The sequence below is a fragment of the Phoenix dactylifera genome, chromosome 13 (genome assembly GCF_051530095.1).
Source record: "Phoenix dactylifera cultivar Ajwa chromosome 13, Ajwa_hap1_PhDact_Kaust_v1.1, whole genome shotgun sequence".
Taxonomy (NCBI): domain Eukaryota; kingdom Viridiplantae; phylum Streptophyta; class Magnoliopsida; order Arecales; family Arecaceae; genus Phoenix; species Phoenix dactylifera.
Window position 1 is genome coordinate 21622189 of NC_143202.1, and position 27427 is coordinate 21649615.

General features: G+C 39.4%; 3 protein-coding genes across 6 annotated transcripts; all 3 read left to right on the forward strand.

Annotated features, from left to right (window-relative positions):
* The first annotated feature begins 367 nt into the window (after positions 1-367).
* Positions 368-5576, forward strand: LOC103722824 (elongation factor Tu, chloroplastic-like). 4 transcript variants are annotated; one of them, XM_008813517.5, is made up of 3 exons: positions 368-2078; positions 3920-3965; positions 5232-5576. In XM_008813517.5, the coding sequence occupies exon 1, from the start codon at positions 523-525 to the stop codon at positions 1969-1971; it is 1449 nt and encodes a 482-aa protein (XP_008811739.2). In that variant the 5' UTR covers positions 368-522; the 3' UTR covers positions 1972-2078; positions 3920-3965; positions 5232-5576. The 4 variants fall into 4 exon arrangements, with proteins under 4 accessions (XP_008811739.2, XP_088566201.1, XP_026655662.2 ...); XM_088710075.1 differs by lacking the exon at positions 5232-5576 and adding an exon at positions 4399-4621 and having other exon boundaries at positions 415-2078; XM_026799861.3 differs by lacking the exon at positions 3920-3965 and having other exon boundaries at positions 415-2078; positions 5232-5540.
* Positions 5577-10480: 4904 nt separating this feature from the next.
* LOC103722826 (putative serine/threonine-protein kinase WNK3) lies at positions 10481-23256 on the forward strand. Its single transcript, XM_008813520.4, has 8 exons — positions 10481-10774; positions 11074-11111; positions 11232-11459; positions 11569-11792; positions 11879-12036; positions 21143-21323; positions 21451-21594; positions 21694-23256. The coding sequence occupies exons 1-8, from the start codon at positions 10685-10687 to the stop codon at positions 22593-22595; spliced, it is 1965 nt and encodes a 654-aa protein (XP_008811742.1). The 5' UTR covers positions 10481-10684; the 3' UTR covers positions 22596-23256.
* A 1994-nt stretch (positions 23257-25250) lies between these two features.
* Positions 25251-27427, forward strand: LOC103722827 (uncharacterized). Its single transcript, XM_008813522.6, has one exon. It carries the CDS (start codon positions 26059-26061, stop codon positions 27004-27006), a length of 948 nt encoding a protein of 315 aa, XP_008811744.2. The 5' UTR covers positions 25251-26058; the 3' UTR covers positions 27007-27427.

The window sequence follows — 27427 nt, forward strand, 5'->3', positions numbered from 1 at the left end:
TCATATAATAATAAAAAAAAATTCATCCTTTGTATGCTAGATCATGATTTAGTAAATGTACCCAACTCCTAGAGTTATTATCTAAAATTTATCCGAACAATATTATCTCTTTCTTTTTGAAAAAAAGAAAAATAATGTATGTCGCAATTTTCTCAACATTTTACTTGCTAAATGAGGACCAAATGCCAAGATTTTTCTCATCAACCATTTCATGTGGACGCGTTCCTTAGTTAAAACCCACCAAAATTTCAATGGTCACAAGTTACTACCAACATTTTCTTTTTTTTATGTTACAATCCACCAACATTTTGTGACAGTCCTACACTGAAGAACTTGAGAAAGGCTCCAAACGCCTCATTGGAGCCTTGCAGCGCCAGAGGCATTCAGGGTTCATTTCATGGACCCAAGACAAGAGGCCCTCCTCAGCCCACATCAAGACCGTAGATAGTAGATAAGGCTCTCCTCCCCTTTCCCCCTTCCTCCTTGTCCCAAACCCCATCTTCTCTCTGCGGCTCTGCCCCTATGGCCTCCATCACCATGATAGCCGCCGGAGCTGCGGCCGCCGCCACCTCCAAGCCCCTCCTCCCCTCCTCTTCCCCTAAGCCTCCTCAGACTAACACCTCTTCTTTATTGTCCTCTTCCTGGTCTCTTTCTGGCACCCACAACATCTCCATCTCCGTCTCCCGGAGGCCCGCAACCAGCCTCCCGCCCCGCCGTGGTGGTGGCCTGCACGTTGTCCGCGCCGCCCGCGGCAAGTTCGAGCGGAAGAAGCCCCACGTCAACATCGGCACCATCGGGCACGTCGACCACGGAAAGACCACCCTGACCGCTGCCCTCACCATGGCCCTCGCCTCCCACGGCAACAGCGCCCCCAAGAAGTACGACGAGATCGACGCCGCCCCCGAGGAGCGCGCCCGCGGCATCACCATCAACACCGCCACCGTCGAGTACGAGACCGCCTCCCGCCACTACGCCCACGTCGACTGCCCCGGCCACGCCGACTACGTCAAGAACATGATCACCGGCGCCGCCCAGATGGACGGCGCCATCCTTGTCGTCTCCGGCGCCGACGGCCCCATGCCTCAGACCAAAGAACACATCCTCTTAGCCAAGCAGGTGGGCGTCCCCAACATGGTGGTCTTCCTCAATAAGCAGGACCAGGTCGACGACGAGGAGCTTCTTCAGCTCGTCGAGCTCGAGGTCCGGGAGCTCCTCACCTCCTATGAATTCCCCGGTGATGACGTCCCCATCATCTCCGGCTCTGCCCTCCTCGCCCTTGAAGCCCTCATGGCCAACCCCAACATGAAGCGTGGCGAAAACCCCTGGGTCGACAAGATTTATGAGCTCATGGATGCCGTCGACAACTACATCCCCATCCCCCAGCGCCAGACCGATCTCCCCTTCCTCCTCGCCATCGAAGATGTATTCTCCATCACTGGTCGTGGGACAGTCGCCACTGGCCGTGTCGAGCGTGGCACGATCAAGATCGGCGATACCGTCGAGATTGTCGGCCTCAGGGATACCCGCACCACCACTGTCACCGGTGTGGAGATGTTCCAGAAGACTCTTGATGATGCTTTGGCCGGCGACAATGTGGGGCTCCTCCTCAGAGGTATCCAGAAGGTTGACATCCAGCGTGGAATGGTGCTAGCCAAGCCCGGCACCATTACGCCGCATACCAAGTTCACAGCTATTGTGTATGTGCTCAAGAAGGAGGAGGGTGGCCGGCACTCGCCGTTCTTCCCTGGGTACCGGCCCCAATTTTACATGCGGACTACTGATGTTACCGGCAAGGTCACGACCATTATGAATGATAAGGACGAGGAGTCGAAGATGGTCATGCCCGGAGACCGTGTCAAGATGGTTGTGGAGCTTATCATGCCTGTTGCTTGTGAGCAGGGTATGCGCTTTGCCATCAGGGAGGGTGGCAAGACTGTCGGGGCCGGCGTCATTCAGTCCATTATTGAGTAATGGATACGATTATCTCTTATTCCTGTGTTCCTCCTTAATCTATTGCTTTCTTTCCAGCTAGTTGGATGAGAGGGGCTGCTCGACTCAATTGTACTGCTGTTCAGTTAGTAAGTCTGCCATTTTTAAATCAAAGATAGCCAAAGACCTGCATTTGTGATATATTTCCAGTTTTGCTTTTCTTTTTGCAGTATTGTTCAGTCCTTGTGGCTAGAAACTTGAAGCAATAGAACTGTGTTATTTCATTATGATTATTGTTTTGGATGAAAGATTTTCAGTAGAGGTAGTTCCTAGACAATAGTAGATTGTTGCTTTTATGAATGCACTAGGTTAGTTTATGAAAATCATGCTTCGATATGAAGGTACTATTCATGCTTCGATCTCAAGGTGCTTTCACTTGTATAAGCAGTACAGTTTCAATGCCTTTTCTTTTACCTTATTGCCTGGTAGACTTGATGATAAATTATAGCCATTATGGCTGTTGAGTTATCTACTATGAAAGGTATCGATCTTGTCAAATTATGTTGTTATCGATGTTGTTATCAGATTATTTTAATTATGTTGTTATCCTATGAATCCTAACCTGTTGAATGCCATTGAATTAATAATTAAAAATTATTAGTACTTAGGAAAGTATGCTTGACATTCTGCTTTCCCTCCTATATTGATGCATTTTTCGTATTTGAGCGCTACAAATTCTGATATATGTCTACATACTGTCTTACAATAAAAGATTGTTGGTGTCCTGTTCATCAAGATTATTCTGTTTTTTCCTTTTTCAATATGTGGTTCCAGGCATGGATGTCTTTATTGCTATTGTCAAACAATCTAGTTTACATTAAAAAAAAAACAAAGAACTAATAATTCATTATGGAAACTTATTTGTCTGTCATCTTACTTAGTATTGATGCTTCGTACTTTTTAAATGGCATGTTCAGTTCCTTTATTTATTTATTTATTTGTTTGTTTGGGGAGGGGGTGGGGGAGGCAAAGGGAGTGTCCAGAGGATTCTTCCATAATACTGTGTTCTACTGTTTAGCCCACATTTTCCAGCATGTAATACCATTTTAGGATCATAGAAAGCTTCTAATTTTCTAGTTTACATTAAAAAAAAAAAAACCAAAGAACTAATAATTCCTTGTAGAAACTTATTAGTCTGTCATCTTACTAAGTATTGATGCTTGTTGCTTTTTAAATGGCATGTTTGATTCCTTTATTTATTTTGTTATTTTTGTTGGGGATGGGGGGTGGAGGGGGAGGCAAAGGGAGTGCCCGGAGGATTCTTTGATAATAGTGTGTTCTTCTGTTTTGCCCACCTTTTCCAGAATGTCATACCATTTTAGCATCATAGAAAGCTTCTAACTTTTAACAGCTGGTCTTTTAGTATCAGTGCACTGACATTAAGTTGGAAATCTGGTACTAACTTCCGTATTCCATCATATGATAATCTGTATGTTGGTAACTGGCCGTACATTGATGGCGGCTTCCTCAGAATTGTTGTTGCAGAGCCTAATATTTTACTTCACAGTCATGTGCTCATATTTGCACTCTTCAACCCTTTTGATTAGTTGGATTTCTTGTTGGTTTCAACTTCTTCTAGATGCCTTCCAATATATTTATAGTTTTGTTTATTGCCTATGTTATTGCCTATGCGGACAGGTTGTGGGGGTAGTGTTGGGGGTGGGGGCATAGGGTGTTGGCAAGAATTCTTGTTTCGATGCTTAATGTTTACATCACCGTCATGTTCTCAAATATTTTTACTTTTATTACTTGCGTATTTGGATTTCTTGTGGATTTCAGCTTCTTTCAGGTTTCTTAAGATCATAGATCTTAACAAAATTTCTATCTTGCTATAACTGATCTACAGGTGTCATTGACTGCAATTTTCACTTATTTAGTTGCTACTACTGGTTTATTTATTCCATAATGTAATTTCTTTGTTGGTAAACAGTTTTAGATTGATGAGGGCCCGACCGGAATTCCTTGTCTCCCAAAAGGTTAGCTTGACAGTCATGTGCCCAAATATTTTTGGTCTCTTGTCACCATCCATCAATTGTGTTTTATTGTTGGTTTCATCTTATATTTATTGTTTTAAATATTTTGAAACATTCATATTAACTGCTTATGCAGAAATCTTGTGAATAATGTTAGATGTTTGTCGTCCTTCGTCCTAGCATCTCTGTTGTCAATTGTCACACCTTCATGTAAGATGTTGGAGAATAATGCAGAAAGAAACTTTTTAGCATTCACAATGACATCTAAAATTGGGCCCTTTTGTTTCAATCTTGACTCTTTAAATGTCCCGTTCTATTACATATCTCCTCTAAGAACTTTTTTACTTACTCTAAACTGTGCACATAGTCTCGACGAAAGCCATTAGATGAAAAATCTAAGTGCTTTCCCTTGCTAATGTGCACTTAACATTTGCAGGGTAAATTGTCCGAGAGTTGTTTATACAGATTATGAATACAAGAATGAAGCTTATTTTCTCTTGCTTGTCTCTACAGTTATTATAGAATGTTCCAGAAGTATTTAGGCTGCCTTTTGAGTGAAGTCATCTTAGGACTATTTTTGTTTGATTGATGAAATGGATTTTGTTTTTGGTACATATGAAACATGAAATTATTAGATGAAGGATGACATTTTGTGAAAATTTTGATGTAACTTTAAGGTCTTTCCGGAAGCATTCTTCTTTACTCATGCTTTCTTTTAGAAGTTACTGTTTTTGTCCGTCAATGATTCAGCTGATAATCGAAGACAAATAAGAGAACCATTTTCTGTGCATCATTTATCTCGTATCTTGATTGATTCCACCTGAATTGATCTAAATCTATATTTGGTATTGGTATTTGCTGCTGTTTCCTTTTTATTGGAAAAATGTTGACCTAGCCTAGTAGAATAGCACAATTTTGGAACCTATTCTACCTAGAATCAGCATCCTATTGTGGGATCTCAAATTCACACAAGCAACTGGAATTACTCCTTTCAAGCTGCAAAGAAGCATGTTGAATTACTTGGTTGCAGAACCAAATATTAAGTCGGCTTAATAAGCTGATGTTCCTTTTATGCAGTTCCCCTCTTGTCATAGCAGGGAGATGAAATTGGTCGGCATTCATTGACAGCATATTTACATCATTTCATGTCGATTTGCATTTTATCATGCGACAATTTTGATTCTGGAAGGTGTTACACATAGGTGTGATGGTTGGATTTTGCTGAGATTAGAATGGAGCCTAATTATGCTATCTTGATTTGGGATCCAGGTCAAAATACTGGTGGCCCTTGTGGCTCTTATAGATGCAGAAGAAAACTACCATATAACTCAGAGAGTTCATTCTATTGGCACTGGGGGGAAAAGGCATGTAAAATGGTCAAGTTGATGGTGTTAAAAAACCTACATTTAGGACAGCATAACTGTGAACTATATTTGGAGAAATTGGGGTCCCTTATGGTGATAGGTTTGCACTGGTGTTCAACTTTTACATACTGCGCTTACCATGGTTGTTGTTTTGGGCAATGTGTTGATAATGTTGCTTGGAATGTTTGGCAATGGTAACAGTGCCTTTATGAAAGTTGAGCTCAACAAAGACAAGAGACTTCACACTACAGTTACTGTGTGATGAAAATTCAAAGAATAAAGTTGAAAATGAATATGCCACAGTAATGATTAGGTAAATAAGTAGTTATGATTTGCAGAAATATAACATAATTGTGTGGTCATGCTCTGTAAGAATGGAGGGGGCATTCATAAAGGAGGCATACCGTGCTTGCATGAAAGGGCAATGAACTGGGAGAATATATGTGATTAGAATTCTAGAGGGGCTACTAAAGATCTTCTTTATATTAAGAAACTCCTAATATATTTTTAATTATTTTTGTAGCTGTTCTAAATCTTACAAAAAATTAGATGCGAGGAGTCATTGGGTCAGACAAGTGATGTGATGTTTATATGACATTTCTGTCTATTTTGTATATTTTTCATTATCTCTTGGCTAGTCTACGTGGAGCATTAAGGAGCAAATTTGTGGATTAATTATTTCAAGTAGGTTTTAAGTAAGATAAATTATCTATTTGACCTTTCTATTTTATTTTTCTTGTCTCAGTAAGTGGCAGGACTTAAAACTTCTAATGATGGTCGTCATTGTGTTTAGGAGATTCAGAAGGATCACAGTGTTGTTAAAGGCATACGCCTTTTCACTTTTTTCCTTCTTTCTCAGTTATATTCTTTCTCCTCCTCATCATCATGTCATGATCATCTTTCTTCTCATCATCATCTCCTCTGCCTCCTCCTCCTCTTCTACTATTGCTTCTTTTTCATCTGGCCATGCTTCCCCTGCTTTGATGTTTCCTCCATTGTCTTGTTTGCTAGCCTCTGTTCTGCTTGCTCCTCCTTGCTGAGCGTTGGCTGCTATGCTATTGCCCTATAGCTTGTAGCAGTGCTATTTCCTTCATCTTTTTATCGTGGATTTTGATCTTTGGACTTTTAAGCGTAAAAAAATGTTTTATGATATCATATATTGATGAAATATGAGTGCATATATGATATATAAATATGCTTATTTATCTATATCATTGAGCACAATCCTCCTTAGGCAGCTGCATAGCGCTTGCCTAGGCATAAGGGTGTTCAATGCCTACTAGCTTCACTTAGGCAATTTGACAATGTTAAAGTAAAGAAATTGGACTGGGCCTGAGATCTGTTCAGCAAAAGCTAGCTCACATGATCAAATATTTTGAATGGAGCATTTAGAATGTTTTCCATTATAAAATTTTAGGTTGTCCATTATTAAATTTTAGGTTTTTTGATGAAGTTTTAGATTTCAATATATGTTAACTAGTAGAGTGCTAACATTTTCAGTGAAGATGCTGCAAAGAAATTGTGAGGGTACAATTGTCCAGGTGGTCCCTATCTCCTCTCATTCACCATCTTCTCCTCAAAATGGCTGATTCACGCACCGTCTCCTACACCCCAATGACCCTACCACCTGGTCGGTACTTTCTCGGGCTGTGCTTTGATTCTTCCCCTCAAGTAGTTTGGTTAGAGCTGGTAGAGATGAGCAGCTAAAACCATGAATTGCCTTCTGCCAAACTATATCCTCATGATGCTATCTCGACTTCGCCCCCCTTCTCTTTCTCTCTCTCTCTCTCATGCACTCAATGCTATGCACTCAATGCTAACGGCCTCCCCCCCCCCCCCCCCCCCCCCCCCTCTCACACACACTATGCGCCTTCCTCCTCCTCCTCTCTCTCTCTCAAACTGTGAGGACGTATACGAACGTGTATCAGTTATTTGCTGGAAAAATCTTGGATGTTTATATAGAGTTAAGAAATTCAAAAAAAATATTCCAGCTAGCTTTTTTTGGATAAGGTCTTGAGTTATTATAAATAATATGAGGGCTAGGTTTCGATTTCGGGACCTGTAGGCTAACCTACAACTGCTACTCACTTTGTTGGGTCTAAACAGTCAAGACCTGCCTCTCCTGCCCCAACCCATCTACTCCAAACCTTAGCAATAGATTCCTCTCTTGAAGGCGGTCCAGAAACATTAAACGGTGCGAATCAGTGCCACCCCTAGAATAAAATTTACATTAGAGATTTTGAGGTCAATTCTTCCTAGAACTCTATTATGGTTTCCTTCAACTCGGTCCAAGCCGCCTCATGCTTCGAGAACTCCCTAGCTTTCTTGCCCGCATCTCCAAGATGGCAGAAACTTGGACTATCTGCGCGATGCCAATAGTGAGGGGCCAGTTAGCCGCAAGAAAATCCGAAAGAATGATATTATCGCATGCACAAGTGCTCTTAGCCGAAAAATGTTATTGTTTGCTTTCTTAGCCACAAATGCACCTTTGACCTCTTCGGCTACCTCTCACGCAATCACGGTCTCACATTGTAGCAAGCAAGGAACCCCTCCAATTAAAAAATTGAAGAAAAACTTGAAACGTTTATTGATGATTATTTGGTATCAAAAGTATACAACCAAAGCCTATTTAAAGGTGAAATTTTCTAAAGCCACTAGACTTTCTTAGTTCCCTGGGATTCAAATTTCGTAAAGAAAATAAAGATATAATATTAAATAATTAGTTAAAAATAGATTCCTAATTCTTGCTAGATTTTTAACTCATCTAACATGAGTTTTTAGGGGAAAAAAATAGAAATTTGGATAAAAAATAAAAATAAAAATTACTTTTAAATTTGGGCCGTAAGAAGGAAAATTATTTTTTTAAATAAAAGAGAATGAAAGAACAGTCATTTTCTAAATAAAAGAAAAACCTAAGCCTCTAACGGTCTTAAACCTGAGAAAAGAAAATAAATACGTGGGCGTTTAAATTCGTGACGCCAGGTAAGAGACGTTTGTTTTCTTCTCTCTTAAAACGCTTCTCCACCGCCATTAATTTTCCCCAATTGGTTGTAAGGCAAGATTGAGATCCGGACTCAGGACAAATTGAAACCCGCTTTCGGAAAAGATTCTGGGTTTTTCTTAGATAAAGCAAGAAAAAATTACAAACTAAGCCCCATTTTGGCAAAATTTTTAGAGGACAGAAAATACTTTTTGTTCTTTCAAAAATATTTTTGGATAGTATCCTAGTATTTGATTAAAAAAAATCAGAAATCTATTTTGGCTTTGTTGGAAAGCTAAAAAGATCTACTTGGAAAAAATTTTATTTTGGAGCTTCTTCCCAAAATACTTTTTGGCCAATATTGGCAAACTATTTTTATTTTAATAAAATTTTTTGATGGCCAAAATACCCACCAACAAATTTTATGATTAAATCTTATATTATATCTTATCTTATCATAATATATTGTTATACTAAATATAATATAATATAATAATAAATTAATAACATATTATGTCATATTATTATATTATAATAGTACAATATATTATATTATTGTAGTAATACATAATCATAATATAACATATTATAAGAATTATTATATAATATATTATAAGCATAGTATAATATATTAACTTTCATAATATTATATTATCATAATAATAATAGTTATATTGATAATATAATATATAATAATAATAATAATAATATAGTACAATATTAATAATATAACAAGATAATATATTAGATTATACTATATTATATCATATTCTATTATATGAATATTATGATAATGTTATATTATTAAATATATAATAATATTTTAAAATATAATATTATTATACTATAGTTTAATATAATCTATTATTAGAGTAGATTCTAATCTATTATATTATCTTATATTACATTATATTAAATATTATATTACAATATATTGCATTGTAGTTGTTGCCGTTGTATTCGGAGCGAGATGAGAGCATAGCTCGGACGACCTTGAGGTCGGTTGGAGATAGGCTGAACAGAATGGTTCAGGCGTTGGGTGCTGGACTCTTCCACGGGTGGCATGCAAGAAGTCCACTTGTTAGAGGGTTTTTGATGGGGAACTTCCGATGCCTAAGTCAAAACAACGAGGCAACAATATGAAAAGGAAAGATTTTGGCAGAGTGAAGGCTCCGTGAGAAGGATAGCATATTGCGTCCCTTAAATCTCCCTCATTGTTCTTCATATTTAGGGGGCCCAACCTTGTTGTTACCTGAGCCAATGTGATGTGCAATAACGTTAGACAACGGTTGGTGGTAAGGCCGTGGCGTGGGAGTTAGTTTGTGTAAATAGAGTGTGATGCAAGTTTAATGTGAGACGTAGGACTGCCATGATTACATATTATTAGGGTTGTCAGTCATTAGGTCGTTAGCCCTTGTCGATGCATGTCGATTGTTCTCCGTAGTTGGTGACTCTTCGGTTGGAAGTCGAAGTTGTTCACCTTGGTTTATGTCCGAAAACAGAGAGGTCAGTCAGACCCGAAGTCGAAATGTCCAGTATTTCTCCTATTAATAGTAATATTATACTATTAATAATACATTAGTAGATCATATGAAATTATGTTATATTGTTATACTATAGTATTCAATATTATATTATACCATAATAATATTATACAAAAATAACAATTCTTTAATATATTATTATATTATACTTTATTATATAATATTTTTTATTATTAGTTTATTAAAAAAATATTTTTTTATTTTACTTATCATTACAGTTTCATAATATTAAAAAAATAATTACCAAAGGGACGTTTTGTGTAATTGTTATATTTTATTACGGATATTTTGATAATCAAAAGCTTTCCAATCGAGCCTAAAAATTCTGTTTTAGAAAACTCCAAAATAAAATTTCTTTTAAAAAGCTGTATTTAACTTTTTGAGAAAAGTAAAATAGCTCTTAAAATTTTTACTAAATACCTCTATTTAATTTAAAAATATTTTTGGAAGACAGAAAAATACTTTTTAGCCTACCAAAGTTTGGAAATGGACCTAAATAGCTTTTTCGAAAGCTCAATTTTCAGAACCTCCAAAATACGGTCAGTCCGGGCAGTTCAAAAAGCGGTTGGCACGGTCAGCCCGGGCAACTCGGGCAGTCCTCCCTCTATTATTTTTTTATTTCTTCCCTTCGAATTCCTTGGCCCGTTAACGACGAGCGTTTTGATCTGTCGCACCCTTTTTCTCTCTCCATCGTCATCGAATTTCTAATCCCAGATCGTTATCGGAGTGGTTGGTCTGGATTCGTCTTGAAGGATCTAGTGATAATTTCGAAGAATTGGAAGAAATTGGTCGTTCCGCAGGAAGAATCGGGGTTGGAATTGCGAATTCGAAGGAATGGCGGCAGATTCGTGCTCGTCCGAGCAGGAGCAAGACGAGCCGGACGCCGAGTTCTCGGAGGTCGATCCAACCGGTCGCTATGGCCGGGTAAGTTTAATTCAATCCTAAGCTTATCCAATCCTTCCATTCCAAATTTTTTCCTTTCGATTAATTTGTCACGAATTTGGCAGCAGTTTTGCTCATAAGGATTTTTAGATCACGTCGTGTTAAGTTTTGACGACAATTTGATACATTTTTATGCATTTGTTTGTTAATTGATGTAATCTGTGCTTATGATTGCGACATTGTGGTCTCACTGATTTTTTTTTGGGTAATTTTATTTGAAAAGGTTTTATCTTTGAACAAACTACCTTAGCCTAATTATAATTGTTGTTGCCATCGTGCAGTATGGAGAGATATTAGGAAAGGGAGCTTTCAAGACAGTGTATCCTTTTTAATGCTATAGTTTTAATTTCGTTATCGCTGTACTGGTTTGGTTTTATGATGAATTTTGCTACTGTTTGGGATCCTTAATTTGTTTGGGGGGTGGGGGTTGACTTATCAGCTATAAAGCATTTGATGAATTGGAAGGAATAGAAGTTGCTTGGAACCAGGTGAAGGTGGCTGATGTACTGCGGAACTCGGAAGACCTGGAACGCCTCTATTCTGAAGTTCACTTGCTCAAGACTCTGAAACACAAGAATATAATTAAGTTTTACAACTCATGGGTTGATAGCATGCATGATAATATCAACTTCATCACTGAGGTCTTCACCTCTGGGACATTGCGCCAGTCAGTATTTTTGCATCCTCGATCCTTTGCTATCTATGATTATAGCTCATTTATAATGATGATTTCATTTGTTTATAATTTCTTGTTGATTTATTTATTCATTTATTAGGTACCGCAAGAAACATAAGCATGTAGATGTAAGAGCATTGAAGAATTGGTCCAGACAAATATTGAGTGGCCTTCTCTACCTCCACAGTCATGACCCACCAATTATTCACAGGGACCTGAAATGTGACAATATATTTGTGAATGGAAACCAGGGTGAGGTCAAGATTGGTGACCTTGGATTGGCAGCTATTCTTCTCCATGCTCATTCAGCTCACAGTGTTATTGGTGACTGCTGCTTTCGTTGGTCCAGTTTGTCAATGATCCTGGAGGCTTTAATGGATTTCTCATCTTTTTTTTTTTTTGGATTGTAGGTACACCGGAGTTCATGGCTCCAGAGCTATATGAGGAAGAATACAATGAGCTGGTTGACATTTATGCATTTGGCATGTGCTTACTGGAGCTGGTGACATTTGAGTACCCATATTCCGAATGTACCAATGCAGCACAAATATACAAAAAAGTGACATCAGTGAGTTTTCTAAATCCAACATGCCGAGATAATAGGTTGCCTAATTTAAGTCGTTATATTTGTCATCTTTAATCATTCTTTTGGCTTGAGATGTTAGAAAAGTAACTACTCCAAGGCCTTGTCTTGTGTTTGCAAACAAAACAATCTTATTCATTTGTCCATCTTCTTGATGGCTGTTATTTATGGTTGATTCTTGTTATTATGATTGTGAGTTGTCTTCTTGAAATTATCCTTTTTTTTTGTCAAAATTATAGATTTAAATTGATATAACTTAGCTTTTAGGTGGATCTCTTCAAATTTTTAAATATAGAAAAGGGGCCTTAAATTGTTGTGAAACATTGATCTTGATGGATTACACATTGATTCATAAGCTGACTCCATTCTAGGTGTGGCATAAATCAAGGAGACCCCATCTCTCTTCATTTCAGCCAAAGCAATTGCGCCAGAACATGCTGACGGCATTGTAGGCTGCTAATGGAAGATGGATTTCATTGGAAGCTTTGCATTCTCGGAGGATAATATTACTGGATATATGCATTTTTTCGAGGAGATATTGATGAACCATTTCCTCCTTTAATTCTCATACCCTGTGTTAATTTGTAAAGCTATGCTATTTAGGGGCTGCTTGTTATCTGTGAGGTTTTTAAGATAATCATAAAACCTGATTTTCTGCAACAGGTTTATAAGAAACAAAGGGAGACTTGCTTTTCTCAAAACTTATTTTTCAGGTTTTATGACCTACTAGATTTTACAAAAGAGATATTATGAAAAGCAACCAAGCTTTCGTGAAACTCATCCATTTCAGGTTTTATATGAACTCATTTTAGTTAAACCTCATATCTTAGCAACCCCTGAATATCAAATGTATAACCCCTAGGGAGCAATTTTGCAGAGTCCTTGAGTTTGTTGTGTGCCTTCTATAGAAGAGGTAAGGCAATTAGACAAGTACTCAACTTTCTGGTCCTTGTCTTGGTGTGGCATCTGTACTATGGGAGGGTATTCATATATTCAAGGAGGAAAATATTTAAAATTAGGTGGCTTTGGTTTTGAGCTAAAGAGAAGTAGGAGGAATGTCCACGTTGCATTTGTTGATTATAATAGGTTGATATTAATATGGGTTTTGCTTACTTGGTGCATTAATTACTTTTCTACTTTCTTTTTATTTTTTGTTTGTATGGTTGGTTGTGCTCATTGCATACTGTAATAATACATTTTTTTAGTGATATAGAATGCTTAGTCGAACCATTTCTATTAATTTTATATTTATATGCTATAAGTCAATAATGGAGGGGACATTTAATCTATGAATTAAGAGCTTTTGGGATGAAATTTCTCAATTAAATGCCTTTTCATCATCAGCAGCTTCACTCAACTAGAGTCTATCTCTTTCTATGTCTTCAACAAGTTCTCTAATCCCTATCCTTTCACTCCATCGTCTTGTCTCTTTTTCCTTGCTTTGCCTCTTACCTATACTTTTTTCTTCCAATGTTTAAAATACCGGACCTGATTGGTCGATTGAACCGGTTGAACTATCAATATGTCAGGTCTATAATCTGGATACAGCGACAAAACCTATTTTATATGTAAAATCAGTAAGAACCACTTAAACAATTTGTTCAACTGGGAGCCATTCAAACTGCCTTGGTCTTCTTCTTCTTTTTTTTTTGCTAAAGCAAAAAAAAAAAAAGAGGGGTTTGCTTTCTCTATAACTGAAACATAGGGGTTAAAACTTTATTTTCTTCTTATGAGAGTGTGGAAGTGACCATCATTCTATCCCTTCCTCGCCGGTCATGCAAGACCATGACCTTTTCCCTTCCCTAGTGAACATCTCCCTCCTTTCAAAGTTCATATACTCGTAAACCATCCTAAGAGAGATGGATGAGAGGTGGAGATGATGATTTATAGAGGTGGAGTCTTTGGGTCTTGGGTTTGACTAGGGGTGGAGGAGATGGCACTAGGGTTGTGGATGGGGCCAAAGAAGTGATCGAAAGAAAAGAAGAGGGAAAGCCATGGGATGTCACTAAGGGTTCAAGGTAATATAAGTTTTTGATTAGTTTTCATGTATTTATTTTATAATTTATATTTTTATTGGGGAATTGTTGGAGGAGATCATGGGGTTCCATCATAATCTTAATCTAGGACTGATGAAAATAGAGATTTTTCCCCTCATTATGATTCTTTAGTGTTCATGATAGAAGAGATTTTGAGATTTTTTTCTCACTGTTGGTTGTCTTTGGGGTTCTTTTGGTATAAAGTTTGATATCTTCCATATACTCTTGTACTTATAAGTAGTTGTTAATTAGGAATTGGAGGTAGAGATGGAGCTGGTTGGACCATATCATTACCTCCAGAGGAGAAATTTTAGTCATTAAATTTATTTAATTTTTAATATTTTATTTTTAAATTAATTAATGGGGTTCATTGCTTGGTGCAATGGTAAAAGGCTTGGGTTGACAAGCGCGATGACATAGGTTTGAGTCCTGAGGCGGCCACTTTTTGCAAAAGGAAAAAAAGCCAAAGGTTAGGTCTGTTTCTAGTTTGCCCCTCCTAGGACTCCGGATTGCTGGAACCATAACTAGATAATGTACTTATTCTTATTTATAGTTAATTAAGGATTAATATATTTTTGTTTCAAATTGATGTCATAGTTCATTTTCCGTTTATAAGATGATTGAACCAAGGAACCCATAGCTTTTCTAGTTTGACCAAATGTCCAAGTTTTTAAACATTGGTTTCTTGTCCATGAACTACTTGCTTCTTTTACTTTGTTTTGCTCTTCTTTCCTATTGTCTTTTCTCCTCTCTTAATTCCTTTGGTTTTCTTCCTTTTTTTTCATTTTTTTTCTTTTTTCCAACTGTATCTTTTGTCTTTTCTTTAAATAACAACAATAAGCATCTTGTTTTACTTCTAAAAAGTGTGTTTGCTTTCTGCCTTCCCTTTCTTTCCATTTCTCCATCTTTTATTTTTTTACCTCTGGTCCCTCTTTTCTTCCATTTGTCATGTCTCCTAACCCACAAACAGTCACGTAATTTTATAAAAGGCCATAATCTGCCTTAATTAGGTCTGGCCACCTAAATGGCCTCAGGATTTGGTTGTTTCATAAAAGCTTTTTAGTGATGGATATACTGGGAGGTTGAGGCTTATATTTATCTTTTGGGATGGTTTGGATATTTGTTGGGATCTAGACATGTGAAGTAGGTAGTTTATCACTTTGCCATCTTTATGTATAATAGCTTATTTTGTTTACAACATTCAAAAGACAAGTTTGTTGATATATGAATAATTTTTTATTTACAATCTTGTATACCTGTTGTTGGTAAAGTTGTTCATTGCATCATCTTGAATTATTTAACCTGTTTCTTTTTTTTGAACGATTGGTTAAGATTGTTGACAAATTTTCTTTATGCTAGTTACCATCTAATGCAATACTAAAATAGGCCCTCAAATAAATTTACAAGTGGTTATGTAGTTTACCATTTCTGGTTTATTTTAAATTTTAGATTTTTCAATAGGATTTGCTTCTTCTTCTTTTTCTTTTTTTTTTTTGCTAAAGGCTATGCAATCCCCTGGCACCCCTTTTAACATTACCAGCATCTTGCATGTGCGGACAAATCCATGTGTGAGTGAGAATGAGGGGGGCAAGGAGTAGGCCAGTGGAAACTTAGGACTTAGGATTGTGATAAGCAAAAAGAAAAAGAAAAAAAAAGAAAAATATCCACATGAGTAAAAGAAAAGAAAGACTGGAACTGGGGAGCATGGAAAAGACTGGATTTATCCGGAAGACAAGAGCCGGAAATGTAGGGAGTTACTTGGGAGATTGTGATTAGAGAAAAGTTAGAAAAAAGAGTTTGGCAATTGAAGGGCAGTATAGTTTCTCAAAAAATAGACACCTTTTGTCGCTAAAATAGTAGAGATTGTGTCTTCTTTCCCTTGAAACATTGTTTCTCTTTTTGTTCCTCCCTTTCCTTTGTTATGACCATGAACGAAAACTTCTTTTCTTGTTCTTGTTCCCTTCCCTTTGTGTTGATCAAGAACAGAAAAGTGCAAGTGTTTCTAGTGTCAAATGAAACTTCACTTGTTTAAGTTAGTTCATTAATAGTAACTTTCCACCACAACTGTTCTCTTTTTAGTGACCTAAATCTTCTCTTCTTCTCCATGTCTTAGGGTTGACTATTGATTACGTTGAACTGGTATTAGGGCCAGCTTTCTTCTAGGCTTTAGTTGATTTTTTGACATCATATTTTTTTTGGTTGTTTGATGAAGTGAATTTCTTTAAGTGTTTTGTAATTAATTTTTGCAATATATCTATCTTTTTTTTTCCCCATTAGCCTAGGTTCTGAAGACCTTGATTCAATCTAAAGATCCTACGTGCACTCATCAACCAAATGGGAACTTTTGAAACTTGTAACCTTCCATAGCTTTAAATTATTATCCTAGTGTCAAAATGCTTGGTTTGGTACCCTATAATTAGTTGTTTTTATACCCAAGTTAACATAATTCCAGAATTGTATGTTTACTTAGACTAAGAAGGCCATCATATCAAACAATTTACTAAGATGCCTGATGTGTTGGAGTAAAAATTCTCAAGCTTGAGTTATTAGTGTATGCAATTAATGCGTAACTCAAATGCTGGTAACAATTCCTCATAGAAACTTCATCTTAGCCTTGGCCTAGGAAGAGTCGAAGCATTTCTATACCCAAGGAAGGTATAATAGAATATGTGCAAAATATATCAAATCTATGATGATAAATTTGTGCCAATATCCAAAAGTGGGTGACAAGTGGTGGTTGGTGGATGTAAATACCTAGAACATAATGCTTTTGAACTCTATATCTGCTCCTATATTTTTCTATTTCAAGTTTTAAAGATATGAATTTTGGACCCGGTCTCCAGAGTATCACACGGAAGGTGTTCTATTACTTGAAGCCTTTCACTTTGGTATTATGGATTAAAGTGGTGGTCTATATTGATCTCTCTTATGATTCATACAATGCCAATAGGCAAGGTCCGCCAAACCAGTATCGAGACCCGTACAGTAGGGCATGTCGGTTCCGTACTGGCATGCCCAATTTTTTTTAATGGAGTATTTCAAGTTGATTTAATTAGTAATCACTCTTTTTGAAAATTTTCAATAATTTTAAGTCTAATTTGATGTCTTTTTGATATTTTGATGTTTCTATGATTCCGATTTAACCTAAATGATGCATCTTATTATTTTAAAATGATACAAATCAAGGTATGTTGAACCGACCGAAACTGGTCGGTTCAGCCTGTACCGAACTGGTGCCGACGGGCACCGGTACGGTACAGCGTTTAAAAACGGTTCTGACCCAAATTGGGTTGGAATCGTTATGTTCTGTACTTGGACTGGTGCGAACCGGGCCGGTTCGCGACGGTCCGAGCCACTCTTTCCCCGCGTGTGGGCGCGCGGGGAAGAGCGCCCACGCGGTCCGAGCCACTCTTTCCCCGCGTGTGGGCGCGCGGGGAAGAGCGCCCACGCGGCTGGAGCTCGCGTGGGCCTCTTAATGCCACAGAGTGGCTTAAATGCGCGCGGACGCGCGAGCGAGGAATCACGCGCGGGCGCGGGGCAGCGCGCCCCGCGCATGGGGAAGAGCGCCCATGCGGCTGGAGCCCGCGTGGGCCTCTTAATGCCACAGAGTGGCTTAAATGCGCGCGGACGCGTGAGCGGAGAATGCGCGCCCGCGTGCGATTCCTCGCGCAGGAACCGCGCCCTCGCGCAATTCCCCAGCAGGAAATCGTGCCCGAGCGCGGTTCCCCGCGCGGCGCACCATGCCCACACAGGCTGCCAGCCCGCGTGGGGGCATTAAATGCCACTCTGTGGCATTTGACGCGTCTGTGGATGCATTTTTTCTTTTTGTTGTTTTTTGAGAAACGCGCACGGACGCGCGCCCGCGCGCGATTCCCCGCGTAGGAACCGAGCCCTCGCACGATTCCCCAGCAGAGAATCGCGCCCAAGCGCGGTTCCCGCGCGGGGCACCGTGCCCATGCGGGCTGCCAGCCCGCGTGGGGGCATTAAATGCCATAGAGTGGCATTTTTCATGCCACTCTGTGGCATTTGACGCGTCCGCGGACACGTATTTTTTTTTTGTTTTTTGATGTCCGCGCGCGCGGCGGCTCCGGTACAGTTCCGATTCGGTACCGGTTCCAAGCTGATATCTAAAATCGGTAACTAATCATTTTATGATTTGTATCAAGGTTCGCCGGACCGAACGTACCAGCGTACCGGTGAGCACCGGCACTGGTACGGTTCCGGTTCGGTACCGGTTCCAAGCCGATATCTAAAATCGAGTCAAATGGCAATGTCTCTCGTAGATATCCAGATCATCAGCAACTGCAGGAGGATGATCTATGATCGGATGGCTTATGGGCCAGCAGCAAGAGCCAGAACCAGAACTTGATGAGCGAGGATCGCCTCCACGACGGGCCAGTTTTGTAGTCAGTAAGGCTAGGGTTGATACAAGGCAATGGGCAGAGGGCAATATTCTACGCATCTTTCTTGCTGATCAGCCACAGTCACAAGAGAGCTGGTCATCACATGACTTCTTGTTCGAGGCATCCTCTCAGAGATATGATCGAGAGATGCTTAGACGAGGCCACTACACTATCCAGTCGACTTGGTCAGAAGGGCGACATGCATCCTTCCAACATAGCCAGGTAGCGAGTGGCACGAAGGGTAAGAAGGCAGCGAGCGGCATGAATAGTGAAAAGGCAGCTATCCAGCACACAAAAAAAAATAAAAAGCACTTGCAACCCCAATGGAGAGTGTAGAGGAGCCAGTTCACTCAAATTCAGAGATCAGGAGCAGCAATTCTGGTGGTCATGGATCGACTGGCCAAAAAAAAGTGGAGAACATGAGACTACCATTTATGAGACAACCACAGGATGGTTTTCGATCCACCGGTAAGTTTCAGTTTACGCATGCTACACAGGATAGAGACCACGGTGCACAATCTGGTGGAGCCCGCAAAAATCTAATTGCATATAGTAGACGGGCTCCTCGAGGTCATTTAAGAGGACATGATGCAGCTGCAGATGAATCTGTAGATGGAATCTATAGACGTATCAAGTTCTGAGTCGTATACTGGATCCTATTACCCGTAGCTACAAGCAGCCTATGACCCATATGGATACGAACATGGATATGGTGTGTCTAAGGCATCTTCCAGTGATTACTGTCGTATACAACCTGAAGCATCTTACGGGTTGGATTTTGCTGCCGACCTATTCGGATGGGCCTCTTCACAGTCGTTTTATTAACCAATTTATCAGCTAGAGGATCTCTCAGAGCCAGAGCTTCAGCGAGAGATCTGAGAGTGCTTATAATTTGGAACGCGTTCCTTATGGGATGAACATACGATACTACAACCTGTTTGGTTAGAGGGGTGGGTTGATGTGTCTTTTGACTATGCTAATGATTCGGATATCTACGTGAGGTATCACCACTCGACGAGATTATAGATACCAGTATGTATGTTGTACTTTAAATAAATATAATTGGTTGTATTATTTTATATTTGTCATCTGTCTACTTAATTTGAGGATATTTTATTTTTCTTTTTGTAGCATGCAATATCTCACTAATTATTTTATATTTTGCATTATTTTAAAACAATAAGATGCATCATTTAGTTTAAAACGGAATCAGAGAAACATCAAAAAATATCAAAAAAATATCAAATAAACATCAAATTAGACTTAAATCTATTGAAAAAGTTTGAAAAGATTGATTACTAATTAAATCAACTTGAAAAAACTCTAAAAGATGGGCATGCTGGTAGTTATTAACTTGAAAAAACTCTAAAAAAATGGGCATGCCGGTACGGAACCGGCACGCCTAAGTGTACTGTGTCAGTACGGTACCGAACCGATACCGTACTGATCTGTCTGCCGACCGAAATGGGTCCCAGTATCGGTTCAACGAACTTTGCTGGACCTAACTACTCTAAGCAAGCTCACTTCTATTTGGAATGATCTTCTGTACAAACATTTTTTTAGGTGTTCTTTTTGAGAATTATATAAAGACTTGATTTTGTGGGCCAGACAAGGTAAGGAAACATAACGATTATACCAATTCAAATCAACTCAACTAAACTGAGCCTTAATCCCAAACTATTTGGGGTTGGCTAAAAATCAAGGGAACCCATATAAAGTATGGGTTATTGATCATGGTCCATGGATTTCAATGATAAATAGATCATGGGCTCGTAATATGTTTGATGATATCATATAAAGTATGGGCTATGCTATTTTAATGACCTGGTATGCTCCACGGATGCTTATATATGTGCATGTGTCAGGGTATGCCATACCGGCCCGTACTGGCCGGTACGGGGCGGTATGAACCGGTCCAGGTTGGTCTCGGCATCGGAAGCTTTTATTTAGAAAACCAGCTGGTACGTCTGTCGTACCGGTCGTGTATCGGTGATGTACCGGTGCAAACTGACCAGTTCACACCGGTATGTCAATTTTTTTTTAATCACAGCGTGCGCGCTGTGGTGTTAGAGCGTGTGGCCAAAAGGGCCACGCGCTCCCTCGGGCAGAGCGCCACGCGCGAGGCAGTGCACCCGAGCAGGCGTGGGCCAGTTCATCCGTGCGGGGCAGCACGCAGGTCATAAATGCCACAGTATGGCATTTAATGCCACTCTGTGGCCTTTATCTACCTGCGTCCGCGTGCGGATGGGAACCAAAAAAAAAAAGGAGGGGGGGGGGGGGGGGGTAGGAGACCGGTTCGTACCGAACCAGTTCTTGTATGAATTGGTCTCGAACCGGTCTGGTAAGCGACCGGTATGCCTACCGGTACCGGTTCAGCCTACCTTGGTGTGTGTACATAAATATATACATACATATATGTAATGTGTACATGTATATTTGTGTATATTTTTATCTATATACATATAGATATCCATTGATATATCCTAGCCAAATCATTTCTTACTTTTTAAGGTTTTTCGTGTCAGCATATCCATATTTTGTTGTATCTGTATCCATGTCTGTGTTTCATAGCTGCTCATCATAGATTGGCATCTTCAAAACTATGAATTTCCTGCTTGTCTGGTCCCTACTCTTTTATTGTTTGTTATGTAGGGAGTCAAGCCTGCATCATTGGCAAAGGTGAAGGATCCTACAATTAAGCGATTTATAGAAAAATGCATTGCCAGTGCTTCTGAGAGATTGCCTGCAAGAGAATTATTAAGGGATCCTTTTCTGCTACCAGATATTGAGAATGAAAGATCAAGCTATCTGCAGCCTGTTCCCGATCATGCAGGTAAAGGAAATAAAAACCAAGTACATTCACAAAGGGCCTAGTTTTTGGTATTGGTGTTTGTAATATAGATGTTCTGAGATTTGTGTCATGCCTTTTCTTTTTTCATAAAATTCGACTGCCAATGCAGATAATGCCAACTGTTCCAATGCAAGTGCCAGCCATGCATGTCTACAAGAAGAACCGCCCATTACTGGCCGAGATTTCACAGTCGAAGGTCGGCGCAAAGACATTAAGACGATATTTCTAAAGCTACGAATTGCAGATTCAACAGGTTTTTCCAATTGCTGATTTAGGCGCTTAGTTGTACATATGGTCTTCATATGTTACTCAGAACATCCTTAATGTTTCTGCCACTAATTTCTTTCTGCAGGTCAAGTTCGCAACATCCACTTCCCATTTGATATTGAAGTAGACACATCAATCAGTGTCGCCACTGAAATGGTTGCTGAGCTAGACCTTACAGATCAAGATGTTACAGCAATTGCTGCAATGATAGATGCAGAAATATTGGCCCATGTTCCAGAATGGATGCCAGGAGAAGCTCTTGACGGTCATGTCAATACATATGCTTCAGATAACCTTGACACTGAAGCTGAAGATGTACTTTCTCGTTTGCCCAATGAATCAGATCATCCCTCTGGTGCTCTAGTGCTAGAACGGCTACCTTCTGGTCGGAAGTACTGGTCTAGTTCTCCTAGGCGAACTGGCGAGGAGTCTCCACTGTGTCCTACACTGTCCAACGCCTCTGTTGAGTTGAATCTGCATGCAAGTGATGATGCACCTATTGAGGTTTATGAGCAGCAAAATGATGGCTTAAATAATGATGGACAGAGGGAATATCAGTCCCATGGCAGCACTTCATCTAACCAGCGGACAGATTCCCCCCAACCTAATGGCAGTGGTAAAGATAATTTGGAAATTGATTCCTCATTAGCATCTCCTGGTTTACAAAATGCATCCCCAGCTGATATGATTAATCAAGGTCATGATGTGGCTTCTGTAAGTCAGTGGTTCTGCAATCAACATCGAGCCACTGATGAGCAACGTGTGGGTGATGATGAACACTTGTCTAATACATTATTGGAAATTGAGTCGGAGGATGTGAAATCTGTTGTGCAGAAATTAAAGCATTTGATGGTCCAGCAGCAAAAAGAAATCGATGAATTAAAAAGGAAGCATGAGATGGCTATAGCAGATGTGTTAAAGGGACTGCCTCCTCAACTTCGTAATACGACATTAGATAAATGTTGCTTGAAAATTAATGTTAAATAGATCCACTGTTACGGGGAACTGTATGCAGGATATTCTGGTGGCTGTTGTTCCTTCTAACCACCAGAGTTATTGCCATCTCATATGGCCGGCTTTGCTTTGGAATGGTGTTTTGGAATAACCTTACATTTCACCAAGCACTGAGCTTTTAGAATAGATGGCCACTAATTCTGCAGGTGGATGAGTTGACTTTCAGAGGCAGGACAAATATGCTAATCCAACATTCAAGTTTTTTTTTTGATGTGGGTCTTCTTTAATCCTGTGAGAAACTGAGATAAATCGGAATCTTAGAAAGGCCCGGCTGTTGAAAAGTGTGCTGAAGTATCCTCTTGATTTGATGTCATAGAACCATGATATGGTTTCTGCAAATCCAGATCAACTGCAGTGATGGTGTTGCCCAATATAGATGCTCTTCAAGAGCAAACTTTCAGCTTGACTGTGGCTTCAGAAGAAAAAAGAAAAAAAAATTCTTGAAAGCAGGTCTGAGCAACTTGTGTGCATTGTTCAATATATCCCATAAATTATTGGAATTCATATTGTATATATTTGTAGAATCTGTGAGATAGTAGTATCTTGATATTCCTCATGGCTTCCATGTAATTTCTAGTGATGCACAAATGTATTCCGGTGTTTTATGTATGCAAGTTGATTTTATTTTATTTTATTATTTGGGTTATCTTATTTAGTCGTGATCAATATACTGTGCTTGAATTTGTTTTCAACACCATTCATATGAAGCTACGAAAACAACTTTGGTTCTCTCCATTAATAAATGTGAATGTGTGTGTGTGTCTGTTGATTTTATTTTATTTTGTTATTTGGGTTATCTTATTTGGTCGTGATCAATATGCTGTGCTTGGTTTTGTTTTCAAAACCATTCATATGAAGCTACGAAAACAACTTTGGTTCTCTCCATTAATAAGTGTAAATGTGTGTGTATGGTGTTCGTGGATCTTGTTTCGAGATATACAGGATCATGAAATCTAAATGATAACTTTCTAGCTAATCTTTTTAGGCGAGATTCTAGGTCATTATAAATAATATCAGAGCGGATCTAATCTAGAGTCTATGTAGATTAGGAGAAACTACAGTACAGACCTTTTTAGAGCTATCTATAGTTGATTGTGGTAATTATGATTGGATTTTGTTAATCAAACATTTGTCCTGTGAGGATGTTCGGGCTTAAATGTGGATTGCATAAGGACTCGTGCAGATATATATTTAATCACATATCAATTATATAGTAGAAGATATTAGGTATTTATATAGGACTAATAAATACAAATGATAACTTCTTGGCTAGCCCTTTGGGTGAGATCCTGAGCTATTATAGAAATGATGATCCAATGGTAGAAAGTGGAAGGTGAAAAGCTATTGTTCCAAGGTGTTCAATTCGACTAGCTAAAAGCCTCCTCTGGTAAGGGTGCCAACTGGTTCAATTGGTAAAGTGGATGGCAGCGGTTATCTGTATCTATGTCCTACCCTCACCTTGATTTTAGTTGGCCTTTTTTGAGAGATGTTCAAGCTTTTCTTGAGAGAGAGAGAGAGATGTTCAAGCTTTTCCCTTCAAGAACATAACAGCCAAAGTGCATGATTGTTTGAATGATGAGCTATTTCCTAACTTCAATATTTTAAAAGTACTCAATGCCCGTATGTGTGAGCTCTGGGTCGACATGGATGAGTTACTTAAATAATGGAATCCTCAAGTGAAGAATGGAGTTTAATTTATTAGAGTTGGATAAACCAGTCCATGCAGGTCCCTTGAAGAAGATGACGGACTTCAAAGTTTTGCCATTTCTAACGAGCATATTACATGTTGACTAATATTGCTCCCATAATGCTTCAAATCTGTATATCTTCGTTGTAGAATGGTTGCTTTCTTATACATTAACCGGACCAGGAAATCTGATCCAATTAACTTATCAAGCTGTACCATTTGAGCGGGCGTTCTACTTCAATCCAAAATGAAATAGCAATAATTTAATCATGAATTCATCCAACCAACCCTTCCTTCAAATAGCAAAGGGAAAAAAGAAAAACAATACATCCATTCCACCAACCGTAAACATTGCCAAATCGATTGATGTAGAAAATTTTGTGATTCACCAGCCCAATTAAGACAAACCATAGTCAGCATTGCTGCAATAGATAGAGAAAATAATGAAACAAGAAAAAAAAGAGAGAAAAAAACATGAGCACAGAATATTTATGTGATTTGATCTATTAAACTACGTCTATGAGCAGAGACGGTACAAAAGTTTTACTATAAAAAATAGAAGATTATGGAATATAAGAATTCCTCACAAACTCTAGCTCTCAGTATATCTAATCTCTAGAATACTCAATTGCTCTCTTCTTTTAGAGTTACAATATATATATACATATATATATTAGAGCAAGTCAATTTGGACTTAAACTGGTGTCTTATAATAATCAGATTAGTCTTTCCAGCTAACTCATTTGCTAACTCATTGTACAATCCAACGTACGGCTGCTGGGAGGGACCTTTTTAGAACAATTTAGCTGCACTTCCCTCGACAACTCAAGCAAAGTAACATGTACATACATATAATCTTTTTTCAGAAAGGGAAACTAAAGACTCTTACTTTGATGCATATATTTCTGAAACCCATGTGAGAAGATTCACTGATATGTTGTTATATGACTACATTTACTGCTCCAAAACAAATCAAGCTAGTGTGCACTCTCCTTCCCTCTTACTGTCCATGCATGTCCTTTAAGCTGCCAAATAAAGCTCTTTAGTTTTCTCATATATTGTCCCTTTCAAATCCTTGTCACGGAGAGGACCATTGCACTGTTCCCATCTTCATCTTTTTCTGCAACTGATCATCATGCCCCTCTACTTTTCAACTACTGCTCGAAAGACCTGTTAACCAATCCCATTAACACATCCCATAAAGCTTCGAAAACTCCCTGCCTGTTAAAAAAAGAAAAACAGATCACATGACTCTTTTTACAATCTTTTCCTCACGTTGCTCTGTCCCCCTCTCTCACAGTATGATCCAACTGACCGCGTACGTTAAAATCTCAGGCTCCAAAATCCATGGTGAAAGTACAACAGATGAGAAGTAACCTACTTCAATTACGGAGATGCACTCCTTTTTACTGTGTATTGGAGTTAGTTCTTTGTTTCTTTAATTAAAGAAGGAAAGCATGGAAGCCTGTACATATAAAACTAGATTTGGTCAAAGGAAAGCCCAAAGGCTCCAAAAATAAGACCTTCAATCACTCCCACAGACCACTCACCAACTCTGCTTCCTTCTGTCCCCAGCTAGGAAAAATGATTGAAGTTTGTGTATTTCCTTCCTGTTATTATTATATTGTTGATGATGGCCAGCTATAGTCTCATTCTCTCTCTCTTCTTCTCTTTATTATCGCTTATTTCCTCTCCCTCAACTAGGCTTTTTCCAATTCCATTGGCCAGCCATCTTCTTACTTTACGAAGATGCAAGACACATTCTCCATCCCTTCCTGTTTCACGCCGGGCGAGCCGACGGCCGATGATCCCACATCTATTGCTGCAACCAGGTCAGGCCGGAGCATCGTGGCATCGGTCTATCGGACCATGATCGCCGGCCACTGCCGATTGATCACTGTGACTTGGTGCAGAGATGTCCGAGTTCATGGACTGTCCATTTCGGTGGTGGAGGATTCAGACAATGTTGATGAGACTAACATGATCAGCAGCAAACGGCATAGCTGCAAGGTGGAGCTGCGGCCATGGTGCTTCTGGCGCAAACATGGCTGGAAGCGCTTCCACGTGGAAGGGAAACCTGTCGATGTGTTCTGGGATCTTAAGAGCGCAAAATTCTCAGGCGAACCCGAGCCTCGATCCGACTACTATGTCGCGGTGGTCTCCGACGATGAGGTGGTCCTCCTCCTTGGTGATCTTAACAAGGAGGCCTACCGGAGGACGGGGTCTCGGCCAGCAGCAATAGATGCCACCTTGGTGTCCAGAAAGGAGCACGTCTTTGGCAAGAAGAGGTTTGTGGCAAGATCCATACTCACTGAGAAGGGGAAGCTCCATGAGATACTCATCGAGTGCAGCAACAGGAGCAGCAGCAGCAGCATTGGAAGAAGCAACATGGATCCAGAGATGGTGATAAAGGTTGATGCGCATGTGGCCATTCATGTGAGACATCTCCAATGGAAGTTTAGAGGCAATCAGTCTATCACAGTGAACAAAGCTAGAGTGGAAGTGTATTGGGATGTTCATGACTGGCTCTTCAGCCCTGGTCTGACGCACGCATTGTTCATATTTAAGCCTCGGTCTCTACTGCACTCTTCTACGTCGTCCTCCCCTTCATTGATGAGTTCTTTTGATGGAAAGGATTCCGATGCAGACGGATCATCTGGATTTTGCTTGTTTCTTTATGCCTGGAAGTTAGAATGATGGATTAATTTCTTACGCTAGTCTAATACCATGTTATTGTTGCAAGTTAGAGGGAGTTGAGAGGTTGCCTCGATCAAACCTTGCATGCAATTTACTGTAACTTATGTTCGATGTAAATTAAGTTCTCTTCCTTCAGGAAAAAATGAGAGTGAGAGGCATTTGGTCCCACTGAAAAAGTTGTGTCCGATATGTGGGCTGGACTTTCCTTTAATGGACGAGCCCAACATGTGAAATGTTTAATAATGGGGTTAAAGAGTACGGAGACAGAGTTTGAACTCAAGATCTCTGCTCTGATACCATGTTAAAATCACCACTTGTCCCAAAAGCTTAAGCTAATAGGATAAGGTAGATTTATTTATATATTTTATATTGTTGGCAGCGCCTTCACTATCACCTGCGGGTTTTAGTGAGATGGCAGTGC